Source organism: Apteryx mantelli, chromosome 17 (genome assembly GCF_036417845.1).
Source record: "Apteryx mantelli isolate bAptMan1 chromosome 17, bAptMan1.hap1, whole genome shotgun sequence".
In the NCBI taxonomy this organism is placed as follows: domain Eukaryota; kingdom Metazoa; phylum Chordata; class Aves; order Apterygiformes; family Apterygidae; genus Apteryx; species Apteryx mantelli.
Genome location: NC_089994.1, coordinates 10,336,186 through 10,353,468, shown reverse-complemented (window position 1 = coordinate 10,353,468; position 17,283 = coordinate 10,336,186). Strand labels below are relative to the sequence as shown.

At 42.6% G+C, this 17,283-nt stretch overlaps 1 protein-coding gene across 5 annotated transcripts in view; it reads left to right on the top strand.

Moving 5' to 3' along the window:
• Positions 1–17,283, top strand: part of ARVCF (ARVCF delta catenin family member) — a 305,181-nt gene that overhangs the window by 251,044 nt on the left and 36,854 nt on the right. For all 5 annotated transcript variants that reach the window (XM_067307355.1, XM_067307353.1, XM_067307356.1 and 2 more), the window contains one exon: positions 6,743–6,814. In XM_067307355.1, coding sequence (XP_067163456.1) covers positions 6,743–6,814 — 72 coding nt within the window. The remainder of the gene's footprint in view (positions 1–6,742; positions 6,815–17,283) is intronic.

Here is a 17,283-nt window from a genome sequence, read left to right as displayed (position 1 = left end):
CACTTTCGTCATGCTAGTTTAGTATGATGCAGTTTGTGGAGGTATGTCTTTACAGTGTTGTGGCATGTGTTGATCTCCCTTGTTGCAATACTAATAGGTATTTGGGGATCTTTGCCAAAATTGCTGAAGAGGTAATTTTTGTTTGGCTTTAAGTAGGAGTGGTGCATGCTGACATAAGACACTCCGCTGTTGGACAAAGGTGGATGTGCTCTGCCCCTCCTCTGCGTGGCTGTGTGCTTGCCTCTGCCAAATCCATGTTTAGTCCATCTGTTTGGCCATACAGCATGTGTCACTGCCTCTGGAAGCCAGGCCAGCATGCAGGCATCTTCATGCATGGTTGTCCTGTCAGTACTTGTTCCGTGTCTTTAATCTCTCACATTTCTCCACAACCAAAACATACAACCTCTCAATTCTGTCACTCTCAGTAATTTAAATTGCAAACATGTTTTTTTGTAGCTTTTAATTGTCAGTCACTTCTTAGAACTGTTCTCTCCTTTGGGGCATGAGTGTTGCAAACGCATTTCATCTCAAGAGAGGATTAATAGTCTCAGTAAACCCTTTCCATCTTTCTTTTTAAAAGAGACACTCAAATTATGTTTTCTTTGTTATTTTAGAGAAATGACTCTTCTAGCCTGAATTCAGGGATAACAAACTCAGTTTTCTTTCTAGGCTTCATTTTCCTTTCATGCACATTCATATGTACCACATCCCGGTTTACTATTTACAGCCAAGGTCTAAGGTGGATTTTGGTGCTGAAGAGCAGATGTGGAATTGTTTGAACCTGCTGGACTATGTGCTGCCCGTTGGTCTTTATTTGGTCTGACCTTCGGTGCACGTTAATAAAATGTTCTATGTTTCCATATGCTTTAGAGAACTCATTGAAGTATGAGCTTGCTTTATAGTACCCAGTCTGTCATCAGCTACTGTGCAGTTTTTTAAAACTGCGTTTTAAAAAAACTGGTGGGAATCTTTAGTAACTGGAGGGGGAAAATTGGAGACAGAAAACTTCACCTGCCTGGCCAGTCTGTTCTCATGGTGAATGAATGAACTTGTAGCGCAATATCCCTTAGAAACCCTGAACATGTGCTCACTTGAGCTTGTCTCCTGCCACTTGTGGTCCATGTTGTTCTGCTGCTTGAGAGCAGTGTAGTCAGTGAAAATGTTTTTAGACATAAAAACTGTGAGCACTATGCCCTGTGGGAGGAGGAGACTGTGATAATTGAGCATTGGCATCATTCTCTCGATGACCGAGAAGCCCGAGCTCTCTCAGGTGGCTTGTCCCTTGTCAAGCGTCTCCTGCTTCCTGTTGGGCCCACCTATATACACCTTTTGTGTCTGTACGCTCTGATCGTTCCTGTTTATCAGCCAAAATATCCGATTGTGTATTTTTGGACAAACGAATCCCAAAATCATGTGCCGCTGAGGGTGAACCTACAGATTTCAGTGAGCAGTGCAGGTACTCAGTGACCACTTGGTTCTGGCCCTGTGTTCAGCAGGAAATTTCCATTTCCTAAGCACGTTTTAACGTTTTATTTACCCTGTGTGGTGCTGCTCTTGAAGTGTGCTGTTCCCTAGAGGGATAGCAACCGGTAACAGTACTGAGCTCGCAGCCGGCGGTATGTAGATCAGAACGATAGAGAGGGACATACAACTGTTGTGTTTTTAATAAATAAATAAATATGCTTTTGAAGTCATAATTAGAAACTTCCTTTTCTCACTCATAAATTTATATGTGAATACCTATTCTGAAACTAGCTTAATTTTGTCAGTCTAGAGCTTGAAAATAGATCATTTCAATTCTCTCTCGTTCACTTAGTCTTGCAAGCTTTTCATGTTTGTTTTTTCTTTTATTTCATGGTCATTGATCATAGCATTTCAAACACCTCCGCAAAAGGCTAGTCAGCCTTCTGTCCCCTCACTTCCTTGAGCACCTTTTCATGTAATGAAAAGAGAGGGGAAAGAACTGCAGGGAAAAAGCATTTTTTTTCTTCAGCAGGAACAAAAGGGAGAAAGTGGAATTTCTTGATTTGTTTTTTAATCAATGAAAGCTCTATTGTATTCTTGTAATTCTCAGGTTTTGAACCTGTTCTGTGAAATTCTGCCTCTTTGTGACTGTTCCTTTGTATTTTCTTCCTTCCTGTAAATTTTTGTTTTTTCTTTGCTGCTTTTCTGGTAATTAGAGGAGTGGTTCAATCAAGGTGAGTCTTTGCAATACTTTCTTTCATCATCACCATAACCTGCTTTATTCAGCTTTTACATGCAAGGCTAAGAGCTGAGATCAAGGTCTGGTTCATTCACCTTCTGCCCTGCACCCCGGTTCATCCTCCTGTTCATTTCAGCAGGCATGGAAACCCTCTGTCTGGTTGTGGGAGCATTTTCAATTTGGTCAATGGTCCTCTTGCACTTAGAACAGGAAAGACAGGGTTGATTCATTCCTGGCATAAGCGCCAGTGAGAGAGCTGGCTTGCGTCCGGCCTGATAATCCCATGGGAGAGGGAGCAGGTAAGTGCGTGAGCCCGGCGCTGCCTCACCAACCCTGTCATATTGAAACATGGCTTTGCTAGCCTGCCTGGACAGCAGCGGCCGTAAGGACTCAGCAGCTTGGATGTGAGGTCTCAAGGATCCCGGACGTTTTGTCCGCTTGTGCGTGCGTGCCTGGCCTGCTGCATCTTTCCTGGCACTCAGGCTAGCCAGATGAAGCTAACCCCAGTACGTTGCTCAGGGGATAGGCCCTTTAATTTTTAATCCCAGCACAATAAGCGGAGTTGCTGTTGGAATGTATGAGACTGAGGCGGATACCTACCTGCCTCACCCCTCAGCTGGAAGGGCTGGTTAGGCCGTCGAGGGCCCTGGAGGTTTCCACCATGCTACTGGCACCGATTTGTGGTAGAGGCAGGGTCATTTTCAGGTGGTTACAGTTGCTTCAGGTCAGTGGATTCTGGAGGGTTAAACCAAGAAAGAATTGAAAAGCATCCAGTTGTTCTACTTGGCCGATGGGGCTTCACAGAGTTACGTGGGACACTGATGGCAGACTCTGAATCGTGAGGCCCGTGGAGGGTGGGCGTGCTGGCGAGACAGAGCTCGGCGCTCGCTTTCTGTCACTCCGCTGCAGCCTGCATCAGTGGATAAATTAACGAGCACGATATCGGTTAATGTCTTTGTTTATTTTTCTGAAGGATCTCTTACCCTTTAAATTTTCTCACCCAGAAAGAAAGTGTTTGGAATTTAATCCTTCAAGAACATTATCAGTGGTTAATAATACTGAATCACATCCCGGAGTCCTGTCAGAGACTCTCACAGTGAAAATGTCAAAGGTCACGTTTTGATGGTTTCTTACATAAGGGAAGGGGGGGGGCGGATTTTAATCCCATTCTTTCAGAGGCTGTAAATCACATCTTGCACGAGCCAAGTCTCATGTCAGGCCGTTTTCCCGAACCAGAGTGCTGTGCCAGTTCCTGCAGCCAGGTCTCATAAAACAGAGCTGTCAGCAGGCGTGTTCAGAGCTGTCCGTCTCCTGGCAAGGTCTGGGGCTGTGCTTCTGATCCAGAGGCGTCTTTGTTTCTCCAGTGTACCTAGAGCTGGAGAACCTGGGGAGCAGGGAGATGCACAGAAGGGTAAAAATCAAGACATACGAAAAACAGGCCTTAGACGACTTTTCCGTTGCCAGTATGATCATGTCAGCATCCCGGGGCACGGGCATTACTGGCAGGCTTGCCTGGCTGAGGGGCGTTCAGAGCTACAGTAGCTGGCGGCGAAGCTGCTTTCCTCCTGGTATCAGTCAGGCTAGGTGACGTCTGAGAAGTTTCTAATTGATAGGCCCTTTAAATCACTAGCTTCAGTCACCTCTTTAGAAAATCCTGCTCAGTACTATGGGCGCTGTAGAAATTAAATGGGAAAAACACCAGCTGGGCCACAGATCTGAATATTTGCCTTCCAGATGGATTTCTTCTGGCGTTGTCTTACAGCTTGGTCCTCTTGCTCCTAATCACCTTCTCTCTATAGGAGGGCCCTGGAAAATGTAGATGCTTTGGGGATTTCTGAACCTGGCCATTGCTTAATTTGGTTAAACAAGTGATTTTTGGAGTTGAAATCTCCTCAGTCAGAGCTGCGTGCGCTGAATTTCTTGCTCTCTCAAACAGCTGACAGCTGCTGGTTTAACCAGCCGTGGTTTTGCCTGAGAGGAGGATTAGTGGCTGTGAGGGCTAAGGGACAAAGCAGCAAAGGCTTCATGGAAGGTGGCCAGTGTTTTCAGTCTGGCCCAGAAACTGAGAGACAGCTACCGAAGGTCACAGAGCCTGGGAGGAGCGTGTTGTCGTGATGGAAGGTGGGTTAATACCTAGGCAGCTGCTCCTGCACGGCCGGCTCCGAGGTGCAGCCACCTCTGGTGGTCTCCTCGCCTCACCTGCACGGTCTCTTCCTTTAACCGTGGTGCATGAGGTTATGGCACTTGAAGACCAGTGCGCTAGAAGAAGGGAGTCCGACTCCTACCGTACCACCTCCGTTCTGCAGGGCTAATAGCAATAGCAAACCCAAATCTTTATAGAGGGAACTTTTGAAATGAGTAGTTCTGCTGGGTAAGGTCTAGCTCTCAGAGCAGTTGTTCTGAGGTTTAAACTGGCTAATAGCAGAGACATGAAATTTAGTGACATGTAGAAAACAGTTTGTCATACTCATAGACAAGATGGAGGTGAGTTTTTGGGGGTGACTTAAGACTGTATCTTTCCTAAACATTGACTTCTTTCCTTCCAGGCTCCTTTTTTTTTCCTCCCTCTGTCCTGCTTTTTCATCTGTATTCTAAGGGGCAGCAAGGGTTTGCAGCCAGTGACTGGGTTCAGCTGCTGTTATGGAACAGTGTCCTTCTGCGACGCTTGACGCTTTGTGTTTCTGGTGTTTAGTTCCCCAGGCAGCATGTTACTAGCTCTTTAGTGCAGCAAAAATTAGATGGAGGGCTGCAAAATGGATCCAATTCCCATCCCTCATTTTAGGAAGGATACTTTAGAAAGGAATGGCATGGTACGTGGCAGTAGCACAACCTTTTGGCAGCTTAGGAAGATGAGCTTTTTTTATACTTACATAATTAAGCAAAAGACTTCAGATGAACAGAGCTTCTAGGCGCGTGTTTTGTTTTGCGCAGCAGTTGAAGTAGGCTGTTGTATTCTATGTTGGCGTTTCAAAATAGCCTGTGGGATTTCCAAAAAATGGAAAGGCATGGAGTAGCATCTTGAGCTGCCTTTCTCTTACTGTTATTTGTGAATGTTCATATCGGTATTTAGAAGCTCTATTTCAAGTACAGTTCTCCATATATTGCTGCATGTGCTTACCCTTTTGTCATAGGAAGAAATGGTAGAGCAGCCTGTTGAATTCACTGCGCAGAAGCTGTGCAGGCTCCCAGCTGTAACGGGGCAGGGATTGGCTCCTGCAAGCTCGGGGAATGATTAGTTTACTCCTTTTTAAAGAAATTGCTCATGAACAAGTGATACCTTTTGCTTTTCAGATTTGTCAGAGGCCTGACCTATTTCCAATCAAGAGCCAAACTAATCTCCACATTCTGTTTTCAAGTGCTATTTTCCTGTTTGTTTTTAAGCATCCCGGCTGTGCCCTTCCTGTAGAGCTCCATTAACAGTCTAGCAGATTCCCTGCTCAGAAGCCACCTCTGGCTGCTTAAATTGTACTGTTCATCCCGTTGTCCCTTGTTGCACCTGCCTCTCCTGCCCTTGAGGGTGAGGGACTAAATAATGTCTTCCCCTCACACACAAAATAATTTGGAAAAGCTCAATTGCATATGGCTGTTCTCAGAAGCCACGCAAATTCCTGCGTTTCCTTCAAAATCTGTCTCTGCTGTCAGAGCTGCTCTGATGGCAGGGTGCCTCAGTTCACGCAAACGCAGCACTCAAGTGTGTTCACCCCGAGACAGTCTCCCTGGGCGTACGAGGGGCTGAAAAGGACGCCGGCCTCCCCAGCTGTTTTTGAACCCTGAATTCCAAGCCTGTTGCAAGTGTGCAGGTGCAGGTTTTGTTTTACCTTCTCTGAAAAAACATATAAATTAAAGCTGATGTAATGGTTTGAAATCGTGTCTCTTAGCAAAAATATGAAAGTGTTTCCCTTAGTTTCTAATAACTAGCCAAAATTGCACTTTATTGATTGAAGGGGAATTCAAGATTAAGTTGCTGGCTGTTGCCTGTACAATATATTAAATCTAGGCCTTCCTGCTTGACAGTGGCAATGAGAACAGAGGCTGAAAGAGAAGCCTGTTGCCCTTTGCTGTGCCACTCAGTTCGTGCTTTGGATAAGCTGCAAGTTAAAACTTTCACAAATAATCTGCCAGTCAAGATGTATTTGTATTTACACAAAAATGGATGAAAGTCATTTTAGCTTTGACGTTACATCTGTGGAAGTAATGAGGAAGTGTTGGGCTTCTGAGGGAGGGGCCGTAACTTGGCAATGAAGGGAAACCGCATAATTTGCAAAGATTTTAAGCACTCTTAAGACCCACTGAAATGCTAGAACTCAGCATGTTTGCAGATCAACCTGAAGGTAGCACAGATTTTTGTCCCCAAGTTGCTCATGCTAAAACCACAGCTATGCAGCTGGATTGCAAGTCAGAGATGTACAAATACGGCTGATGGTCTCTGATTGATATTCTGAGCCTGTATCTTCTCTCATCTTGTAGATGCACAAGACAGTAACTTATCTGTCAGTATGCTGACACTTTTTACTATCTGTTTGTCTTATTTTTATACAGGAAAGAAGAATGGAGATTTGGACAGGAATTTTGATACACTTGATTTGCCAAAGCGGTCTGAAACAGCAAAAGGTAATGCTGATGTTTGTGCTTTTGGAAATAACAAGTAGCCTGGAAGCTGGAGGTCCTTAAAGGGACCTAAGACATAAGCGTAACACTGATCTCTTTCTTTTGTATTCAGTTGACTGCAATAATAGATGTGTCGGTGTTTGTTGTTATTTAGTATTGAATACTGGATATAAGCAACTTTTGGATTAAACAGCTAAAGGGGTGGAATCTGGCAGAAGCCCCTCGGATGTAGTGTCAGATGGTTGTACCTCCAGAAAGGGCTGAGTGTGCGCCCTGGTCCTTCAGACCTCCATTTGCAGATTGCCTGCCCTAGCCCTGAACGCAAGGAGTTACAAAACGCATTATGGAAGTGTGTTTATCACCGGCCTTTTCCCTTCCCTGGCATCTCTGTAGTTCTTCAGTGTTGAGACGAATTGGAGAGTGAGGGGGAGGGGAAGTTCAATTTTTGTCTTTTACTGATAGTCAGTGTTCTTCTGAATACAGTATTGCTTTGTGGCTGTAGCAGGTAATGCCCGTAGTTTTCCAGAGTCAGGAGGTTCACAGAAAACTGCTTCTGCACTGTGCCTCGGTATTTCAGCTTTGGCAGAGGTATAACCTTGCTCAAACAAGAAATTCCCTTCCTGTATTCATGGTGCTCCTCTTGCTGGGAGAGGAGAAGACGATCTGGGGTCTCATCGTGTCTTCATAGCACTGGGCAGTGTTTTGAGACTTGTACAGGTTTTCATTTGCAGAGCGTGCAGGGTCACAGCAAAGCTTCAGGCGCTGCGTGGCAGCCGGTGTGGTGCCGCCCTGAGAACCTGGCGTTGCAGGAAAATCTCTCCTAGGGCACCTGAATACCTGCAAATGCTAAGGGCTGCCTGAGTATTCTTCAGAAGGAAAATCTTGAACTCGTCCTGTGTCATGTGTCATACAATATCAGAGTATAAAGAGATGGTGGACCTGAATTCTGCCACCTTGGTGACCTCGATTAAATCAATTTGTGCCTTGATTTCCTTACTGTAAAATGAGGGCAGCAAGAGAGACCATCTCTAGCATCCTTAGAGATATACTAGTCGTCAATGGCACAGTAATTACACGTGTAAAGTGCTGGACTCTCAATTAAATTCATGACAGTGAAAGTCTGCTTCATGATACACCAACTAATCCTAATCTATAGGTGGATCTAATCTATTTACAGACACCATTTGCAATGGGTATAGTTTCTAGGCTAGTGTCTAAACACTAATTTTTATTTGGTGCCTTATTGTGTGAGATACTAATGAATCTTTGGAAGATACAGTGCCATCTTGTTCTGAGAGCTGCAGAAAACCCGCCCAGCCAACCTTCGCTATAATGTCATCAGTTCAGGGCTGGGCATTGATTACATTGCAAAGCAAGGAGGCATTTTAAGGATGCAAAAAAAGAAAGGAATGTAAAATAAATACACCAAGGGCTTCAGTTCTTTCATTACTTTCTAAATGTGATTGGGATGTAGGTGGCAGTAAAGCAAAAATTAAAATCAAGGATTTCTGCAGAGAAAATCTTGCATAACTTTTTTTTTTTTTAATTAAAGAAAGAATATAGCTTTGCTAATGGTAGAAGTGTGGCATATCTAATGGGAGGCATATCTGTCTCTCTGAGCTTACAAGGCTCATTACTGTATTTGTTTGTAATTGCTAACATCACATACTACTGAAGATGTTTTCTTTGATAATTTTGCAATACCCACATTTCATCTACATGGATAGATTTTGGTCTTTCTTATGTGTCTCGTGCTAGATTAGATCAGGAGTTTAATCCCACAGCATTTTGATGAAAGAAGCCCCTTGGCAGGGGGAAAGACATGAGAAACTATTCATTTGTGTGTTAAGAGGAAAACAAATTAAACTTGTGATACATTTTTGTTCACTTATTTAACTAGAAATTTCCTGCACAGCATTAGTTTACATGATAGTTCCTAGGTATTAAAGGTTCTAACAAGATTGTTAGTACCTTGAATTGTTCAGTAAGATGAGAAAAATAAAATTGCCATTTCAAAACTCTTAAAAGCTCAGGTCAGGCCTGTGCCATGGAATATAATTGGCTCTGATGAGATCAGCTGTCAGCTGAAGCAGAACCTCCTTACTAAGACTGAAAATTCATGCAAGTTTTAATGATTAAATGTGCTCATTTTGAGTGACACAATGAAGTGCTATTTCAAAAATCAACAATTATAGATTAATCTCTTTCATGTATTATTAAAGCCAAATTAAAGTGAGTTTTCAGCTGGAATCTTGGTGAGCAAATGAAATTGCAGTAATAAGAGTTATTCATGCAGAGCAGCAAATGAACATTGCGGTGGTTAACTAAATATTGGGATGCAGTGGTGTTAGGTTTCCTGTAATCTTAAAGTCTGCTTCCCTGGTGCTCGTCTGGGGGATCTAAAAAGAAGGTTTCAAGAAGCTGAGGTCATGATTTCTCTTAGGTGTGATCACTGGGCTCAACTGATGCAGTGCTGATGATGGCTTGAAAAACTGTGAACTAGAGAAGGATCAGACCTATTTTCCATCATCTCTGGAAATTTAGTGTGGTCTCAACAGGACTTTAACTTCAGGGATTTCTGCCTATTCGGTAGCTGGACATTGTAACTAGAAGCTTTTGTGGTTTCTAGTTTTGGGGGAAGGATTAGTGTCTGTTTTGGGAGGTGGAGGGTTTTTTTTCCATCTTTGGTCAAGACAGCTTATGAACACATTAGTATCCTGAACAGACCAAAGGGTGTTGTGGTTATTACCTAGTTTAAATGCCAGTAACTTTTTTTTCCTGGAAGTTGCTTCCTCTGGAAAAGAATAGATGAGTTAAGGCAACTCTTTTTTTTTCTTTTTTTTTTAAGTGATGATCTAGAGTCTCCTTTTCTTTTGATTGCTCTTGTGTTTTTTTTGTTGTTGTGGATTTTTTTTTTTTAATGGAAATCAGATTATTCTGCAGGACAGAGTTTGAGCAGCCCTGACACCATTTCTGCACCTCTAATACTTTTATGCGCTAGGCATTCTGGCTGGGGAGTGATTCCAGTTCAGGGTTGTTATCTATGGTAAACTGGATAATGTCGGATGGGAGAGCTTGCAGTGCTTTCAGAAGCTGTCTCATCTGATACTAAAAAAAAAAAAAAAAAAAAAAATCTGTATGTGCTCTGGCCATGTCCAGAGCAGTGCTGTCCTTGTGAAGAAAGATCGGGGAAGAAAAGCTTCTTGTTTCCTCTGTATTGAAAGGAGCGTGTTTTTCTGACAGGCGGGGGAGGGGGTAAGATTTTGGGGAAGTGGTAAGAGCTGGGATAGAAAGCCTTATGAGAAAGGGACACAGCATTGACAAGAAATTATGATTGCTGTGCTAAATTTAGTACTTTCAAAAATTCCTGCCTCTGTGAGGAAAAACAGTCATGCTAAAATCCCTTTGCCCGTACAAAGTCAGTCGCTGACAGTGGTGTCTCCCGTCTCCTCTGCGGTGCGCTCTTCTCCGCACCACCATGTGCAAGTGTGGATTTCTCCTGTGGGCATGTTAGATTTGTAGGGTAGTGCAGTTCCTTTGCTTTGTTCTCAAATTCCTTATTTCCGACCAGGTAGTAGTGACAGGAGGCTCACACGCTGCGGGGTAGATCAGGATTAATCATAGCGGTGCCATGGAAAGCACTGCCTCAAATGGCAGAGTGTGAGATAAGGTTTCCTGAAAAGAGTCAGCGTTGATATGTGTCAGCCCTCTGAAGACACGATAAGAGTTGTGACATTTAATCTTCCTGATGTGAAGGTGTTGGATTGTCCACCTCTGTTCATCGGTGTCAGGATAAGGGAGGAGAAAGTCCAGAAGAACAAAACTGCTTTTTACGTGGAATCAGCTCGTTAATACTAATTAAATCCAAAGCTAAGTCTGTCTTGGATCAAGCAAGCTCTTGGCTCTTGTTTATATGCACATACATCTAATGGCATAAAATTGGATACTATAAGATAGCACTGGGTGTTGAAAATGAAGTTCTGCTATGGTTTCAGTTCATCTCATTAGGGAATTAAAAGTTTTCAGGCATAAGGAGACATGTTCAGGTTCATTTCAGCCTGGTGGATGAGCTAACTCATTTTCTCCTTTAAATCGGTTATTAAAATGGTTATTAATTTATCTTTCTCATTTTGATTCTTTAAGCTTACTTGCATTGTAATGGGAACATAAGCATAAACTGCTTGTGGTCGAACACGCCTGTGTTGTTGTATCAGGGACCTGGCAGAAAAGCTGCACGTGTTTGAAAGCTCCGCTTTGTGTGTGCGCTTTTACCCTGGTCAGCAGCCTGTACAGAGGGGGAACAAGGTTTGGGTGAACTTGTCAGCAGGAGAATTTCTTCCTTCCCTGTTATCGCAAACACTCAGTCACTTCCCATGTAGCCTGATGCTGGTGATAGATTTTCTATTCCAGGAGGTGAGTCTTTAAATTTGCTTATAAATCTTTATGTTACTGCTCCAGGAAATTAGACTTCCTGGCACTGTCAGGGTAACGATTTTAACTTAGTAGATTACAAAAATGCTAGCAATTCGTCTTCAGCTAAAGGCAACAGTGTGTGGGGGGGAGAGAAACTTCACTAAAGATTTACTCTGACTTTAGGTTTGTAATTAAGAATAGCTGCTGTTCTCACTTTCACTGCTATTTTAATTTGCTTTCTTTAAATCTTTACATGTTGACTCAAGCATTCACCTGCCCTTTCCGACTCCCTTCAATCATTAATTTTGATTGGTGTGTTGTGAATAAGTGAGGAGCACTGATTGATTAATGATACCATCCATACCCCTCCTGTGCCTGCCCGCGGAAATGGTTTGAGGGACTGAGAAAATCCCCTCTGTGAGAGCAGGTAACATGTTCTTGTACTAACAGCTTCTAAGTATTTCATGCACGATGTTGAGTATTCCTATCAGAATTATTAAGTATCTCTTCTTTCTGTTGCTTTACTAAGTAGAATATTCATTTTGGTCCCACGTGTTTTTCATAATTTACAAAGCAGTAAAAGGTTGCTCATCTGTCTTCCAGTGCTTTGAGTCAAAGAAACTTTATTACCTTGGATAGGAAAATTCCCTTATGCAGCTTGCCCTTGCCAAGTTTTTTCAGCCTGATATATGTAAATTCTAATTCTTTTTTCCTGCATCTGTACAACTTCAGGATGTGGTCACCAGCAGACTTCTCCTTTCTTCCATACCCATCCTTTCTTTAGCTGACTTCTTGTAATGCAGAAATCTAATTTTTCTGGAATACTCTGCTTTTATTTTGATCACCTTTTGCAATTCTTATGTTCAGCCACCTGTTTGTTCAAAGCTGAGTTGAAACATGGCAGTGGATTGCTTCCTGGCTTGCTGAGCTTGGTGCTGAACTACAGATGGAAACTCTATTTGTGATCTTTATGGAGCTGCTAAAATTAATTATGTATGACATAAATTGTAAGTATAGGGCTGAAACTGAAGGGTTTGAAAAATCATATGGGGAGGGACGCAGCTGAAATGTGTATTGGAGGTCCAGGAGCGGGTTGCAGTGACGATATTATGTCGTGTCATGTTCCTACCCTAACAGGTGGTCTTCCAATGAAAAGAATGAGTCTGAAATAGCTTCTTGTTGCTCCTGATGTGACAGTATGAGCAGTCAGAACTAATATCAAGTGTATTATACTACAGTGATTGCTTCCTTTTTAAGTAACAGGACCCCAGCTTTTAAAAGGTGTTAACCTATACTGACACACTTTGGCACCTTCTGTCTTTTGATGTGTGTGTTTCTTATGAGTTAGATGTGGAGAGGGATCAATGGCTACTCTGTTAGCATGGATTTTAAATGAAGTACAAAATTCTGCCACCGATAGTTACCTTGATAAAGCCTCCATAAAACAGAAGATCGTTCCCACAGAGATGTTCCTCTTTGCGCAAGTTCTCTGTAAACTCTAGCTGAGGTGAGCAGTGATGAATGGCGATGACTTGTCTGCAGAGATGAGAAAGTCTTTCTTTGTCTTCTGGCTCAGGCTTAGTCCCAGTACATGTTCCAGGGTATCTAAGGGGAAATTTGCTGTGGAATTGCACCTGACTGGCAACGTTTTGCAATTCCTGCTTGAGAAGTTTTAGATAGGCCAAGGCAGGAGAAGGAATGAGTGGAAGGGTCTGCCTGGCTTTGCTGGGGCAGCTAACTTTGAAACCTGCTGAACAAATGCCGTTCTGCTGACATGATGTTCCTTGTCGCTAGCCAGTCTCAGGCTTTGCTGCCTCTCGCTGGGATCAGTCAGTTCTTTCGGGTAGGTTTCTGTGTCATAACCATATGGAGCTGCTGGACTTTGCTGTTCAAGCAGTCATAGCAGCTACTAATTCACAGTCTTGTCTTGTGGTAAGCTCCCCTTGCTGCGCAGATGTTGCATAAAATAAATCATTAGCACAGCTCTTACGGATTGTTCCTTCCTCGTTGCCTTTGTTCAGGTAGCAAGTGTTGAACAGCTTGGCCTTTGAAACGTGTTGTAGATGGAATGACCTTTGTTTCTCTTCTACATAACTCAGTGGCATAACATTAAAAAAAAAAAACAACAAAAAACTATGTTTAACAGGTATTTAACTAGCTGAAAACAGCTGTTTTCCCCCAGATAACTTGTTTTACCTGCATATACCTCTGTTGTTGTTTTTTCCTTGTTGCTTTCATCCACTGAGAATACAGTGGGAAATCAGTGGAATCTGAGTCTGGCACAAAATATGGCAATAAATGGATTTGAGAACATACGTAGCTGCTCTTATATGTAAGAAGAAAAATAGAGTTAGAAGGAAAAAACCCCACCCCCCGCCTGCAGCTGACAGTTTATGTTAGCCCACCTTCTGAGAAGCCTGGGGCGTGAAGGGGCAACCGCAAGCGGCTGCATCCAGAAAAGTGGTTTCAGTAAATGTTTAGCAGCAGACACGTAACAGATGAGTTGGTTCCAATGTATTCCTGTTATGTCTGTCCCCTTGCAGAGCAGCTACCAGATCTGAGTCACGCAGTGCCTGCTTTGGGGTTATAACCATAACAATGCATTTGTTCTTTACAGTCGGGGAGTGAAAGTGCTCTGCTCTTATCTCTGTTTGTAGAGGATGCTGGGCTTCGAGTTTTGGTGGATCTCTGCTTTCAGAAGAAAAGGCTAGGCCGACTTCACTGTTGCCCTCCAACTCCTCATTTGAAGATTAAACTAACATTAAATTAAGGGTTTTGCTTTGGGACCAGCTTAGAATTCTGACACCCAGGATTTTATCTTCTGAATTTGCCACTGTGCAGGTGTAGTAGGTGGAGAGATGGATTATTTTTATATCTTGTCTTGGAACCTAGCGCAGGGTGTAGGCATTTAATGGGCACCATAACCCTTTGAGAAGGGTGCTGAAAGTAAGGTCACTTCTGACTAATCCACAGAAGAGTACTGAGAAGATTGAAAATGTTCAACACAGAACATGATTCCAGCTGCAAAGGCTCTTTCTGAAGCTGAGCCATGTGCTACAGAGATTATCATGGCAGACCTTTAAACAGCAGCAACTAAAGAAAATCTCTTGGACTTTTATCTTGGTGCGTGCTGCTGCAACAGGACTTTACCTGATACGTAAAGGGCACAGGTATGTTTTTATACTGCATTATATTGCTAAAACCTGGATGTAATAAAATCAAGGGCACTCTGTGTAGCAATCAGCAAACCTTCAATGAGGGAAATGAATTATTTGGGGTGTTTTTCCCACTATCACTGAGTGCTTAAGGTTCTCTTATGGTCTGCTTATCTTGTTATGTTACTATCCAATTATAGGCCAAATGTGGTTTTCTTCAGGTGCTATATTCTTTTAGCCATCTTTTAATGTAGAGATGATGTAAGCAATGTTTGTAAGAGAAGCTCAAACAATTGTGTAGCTAAGATTCCTGTTTGTTTATTCTTTAGTAGTTATTTATCTAGTAGTTGACAAGCACTGTCCTATCTACGTTGGTTATCTACTGACATATGCATGCCTTTTCTTAGGATCTGCGTTGTCTTGAGCTGACAGATGTACAGCTGTCTTATCTCCAATTTTACTGTCAGCATTGGTGGATGTGATCACTTGCATTCATGTGAACACTCTATATAATATTGTATATTCATGGTAATTATTTTTGCAGGAATATTCAAACTCAGAAAAGGACTTGGAGTTCAAGCTTGCTTTTCTCAGGCATGTGTGAGTGTTCCGAATTCTGTCACTATTTCTTTGTACTCGGTATGATTCTATCCTAAAACATTCTCGCTTCGGAGACTGTGAGGACAGATTTTTCTGGGAGGAAAATTAATGATATGTCTGAAACCCCACACAATTAACTGTGTACAATAATGCTGTTGAGACTCTCGCTGCTCTGCTGTGTGGGTTTAAATAGTTATTCCACCAAATCATGTGAGAGTAATTTGAGACTGTTGCATGACGGGCTCATACTCTGGTGTTTTCTGTCTGCTCAGGAATGTGAAGAATAGTTTCGGCTTTGAGTTCTGGTAATTGTTACCACGTCTGTCAAATCATTGCTCTCTGGCTGTGAGAATGCCTCAGTGCTGCAGCTCTGGGCACTGCTTTCCAGCCCCTTGCTTTGTCCATGAGGACATGCAGGAAAGAATTATATTTACAAATGAGGCACGGTAGATTCCTGGAGAAATGTAATAGTAGAAATGAAATGGCATCTGTGGAAGAGGAGAGCTGTTGCAGTACAGGGAAGGGCAATGTTTGTGTGACTGCAATATTGTACAGGTTGTCCAGCTGCGAGACTTACTTTCAGGTCTGGAAGTTCGGAGCTGCGCGACTGCAGCCATGAGAGTTACCTAGCTCTAACACCCCCACCCGCTAGTATGGACACTTTATAGTGTGAAGGTCTTTTTCAGTTTGGGGTTATGTAGCTTTGAAACCTAAGCTGAGAGGAAAGTGGAGAAAACATTTGGGAGGAGGAGGAGGAGTGATTGGAGCTATATAGCTGTAGCGATGTGACCATACCATGGTCGCTTGTGAAAACTTTGCTGCAGAGAGGGTCCCAACATTTGTTCCCATCCTGCGTGTTGACTTAGTATCCCTTCCCTTCTCTCTGCCTCTCTCCCTGTGTACGGGGATTCTGGTATTTACCGGCCTTGTAGCAGTGGTACAAGGATTTAATTCAGTTCAATGGTCACAGAGTTGAGAATATGAAGCTCTTTGTGAAGTCAGGAGGTTGTTCTTCTTGTCCTGTCCGTTTTTGTCTCTGTTTCAATTTTGTTTATTGGTTAGAGCAACACTCTTCCTTTTTCCTTTCTCTTCTTCCTCTGTTGTAATAGTTAAGAGGTGACATGTAGGATGAGTTGGGAAGACAGCTTGCTTTAATTGCTTGTAATGCTTCCTTCTGAGCAAGAAGAAACTGGCTCACCTGTAAGATACTTGGTTATCCTGGAAATAGCGAAGGAGCATCCACAGCAATTCTTCCTCCTCTCCTTCTCTTGCATTATTGATTGTTAAGACATCTCCTGCACGCGTAGGAGAAAAGCTGGCAGTTAGAGATGAGATATTTTCTCTCCTTCTTTAGGTCCTTTGACCTGTTGCTTTCATGGGATTATAAAACAACTTCAGTAGTCATTTTCCAGCTCCCTCTTGCCTGAGGCTGACACCCAAGAATATAGATCTACTATAATAACTAGCAGTATCTTCAAAAGACAAGAATCCCAGGTGGTAAATTCCCTTTCCAGCTTTGTGTGAATTCACAGCCAAGTTATAAATGCACAGAAAATGAGATTTATAATGCATGTGGTTATAACATCTTAAACTAGAACAGCCTATGTGTATTTGCATAATAAAATAGCCTATGAAAAACCAAACAGCAGGCACTCCACTGCAGCACATAGTAATTACGGCAGCTACTAAGGAGACACAGTGATCTGAGGTTTCAGCAAAAGACAGAGCTAGAAGTAAAGAAGTCTTGATTTCACATACGGCTACACATTACACATTGCTACTGACTTGCTGAGTGGCCTTGGGCAAGTTGATTGCTTTCAGATGCTGCGGCTCTGCTGAACTTGTTCATAGTGTGTCTCGCTACTTCCACTGCCATCACTAGAATAATTATTGGTGTTTTCACTGCTGCTGTGATAACCAATGCAGATTGAGTGTAATTGATATGTTAGTAAAAACAGCAGTTTCTGCCAAAGTATTAGGTGTACCACAACCATTGCTAGCACTGCAGTGATACAAAATCTTAATAAAAATTTCAGTGTGGATGCAATTTCTGTTAAAGGGGGATGGATGGTAGTGGCTTATTCCAGTGGGATATTGTGTGAATGGACTGCGAGTTCACAGTGCAGAGAGTATTCTGAAAATGCATAATACTATAAAGTGCTTAGTATTCTAGCTATACATACTATACTTTGTATTTTTATGGAGAAGTTCAACCATATTATTTATGGTGCTCTGTATGGTTAGATGTATACAGGAACCTATAAATAACTTTAAACCTTTGAAAGTTTTGCAGCCTAGCCACAG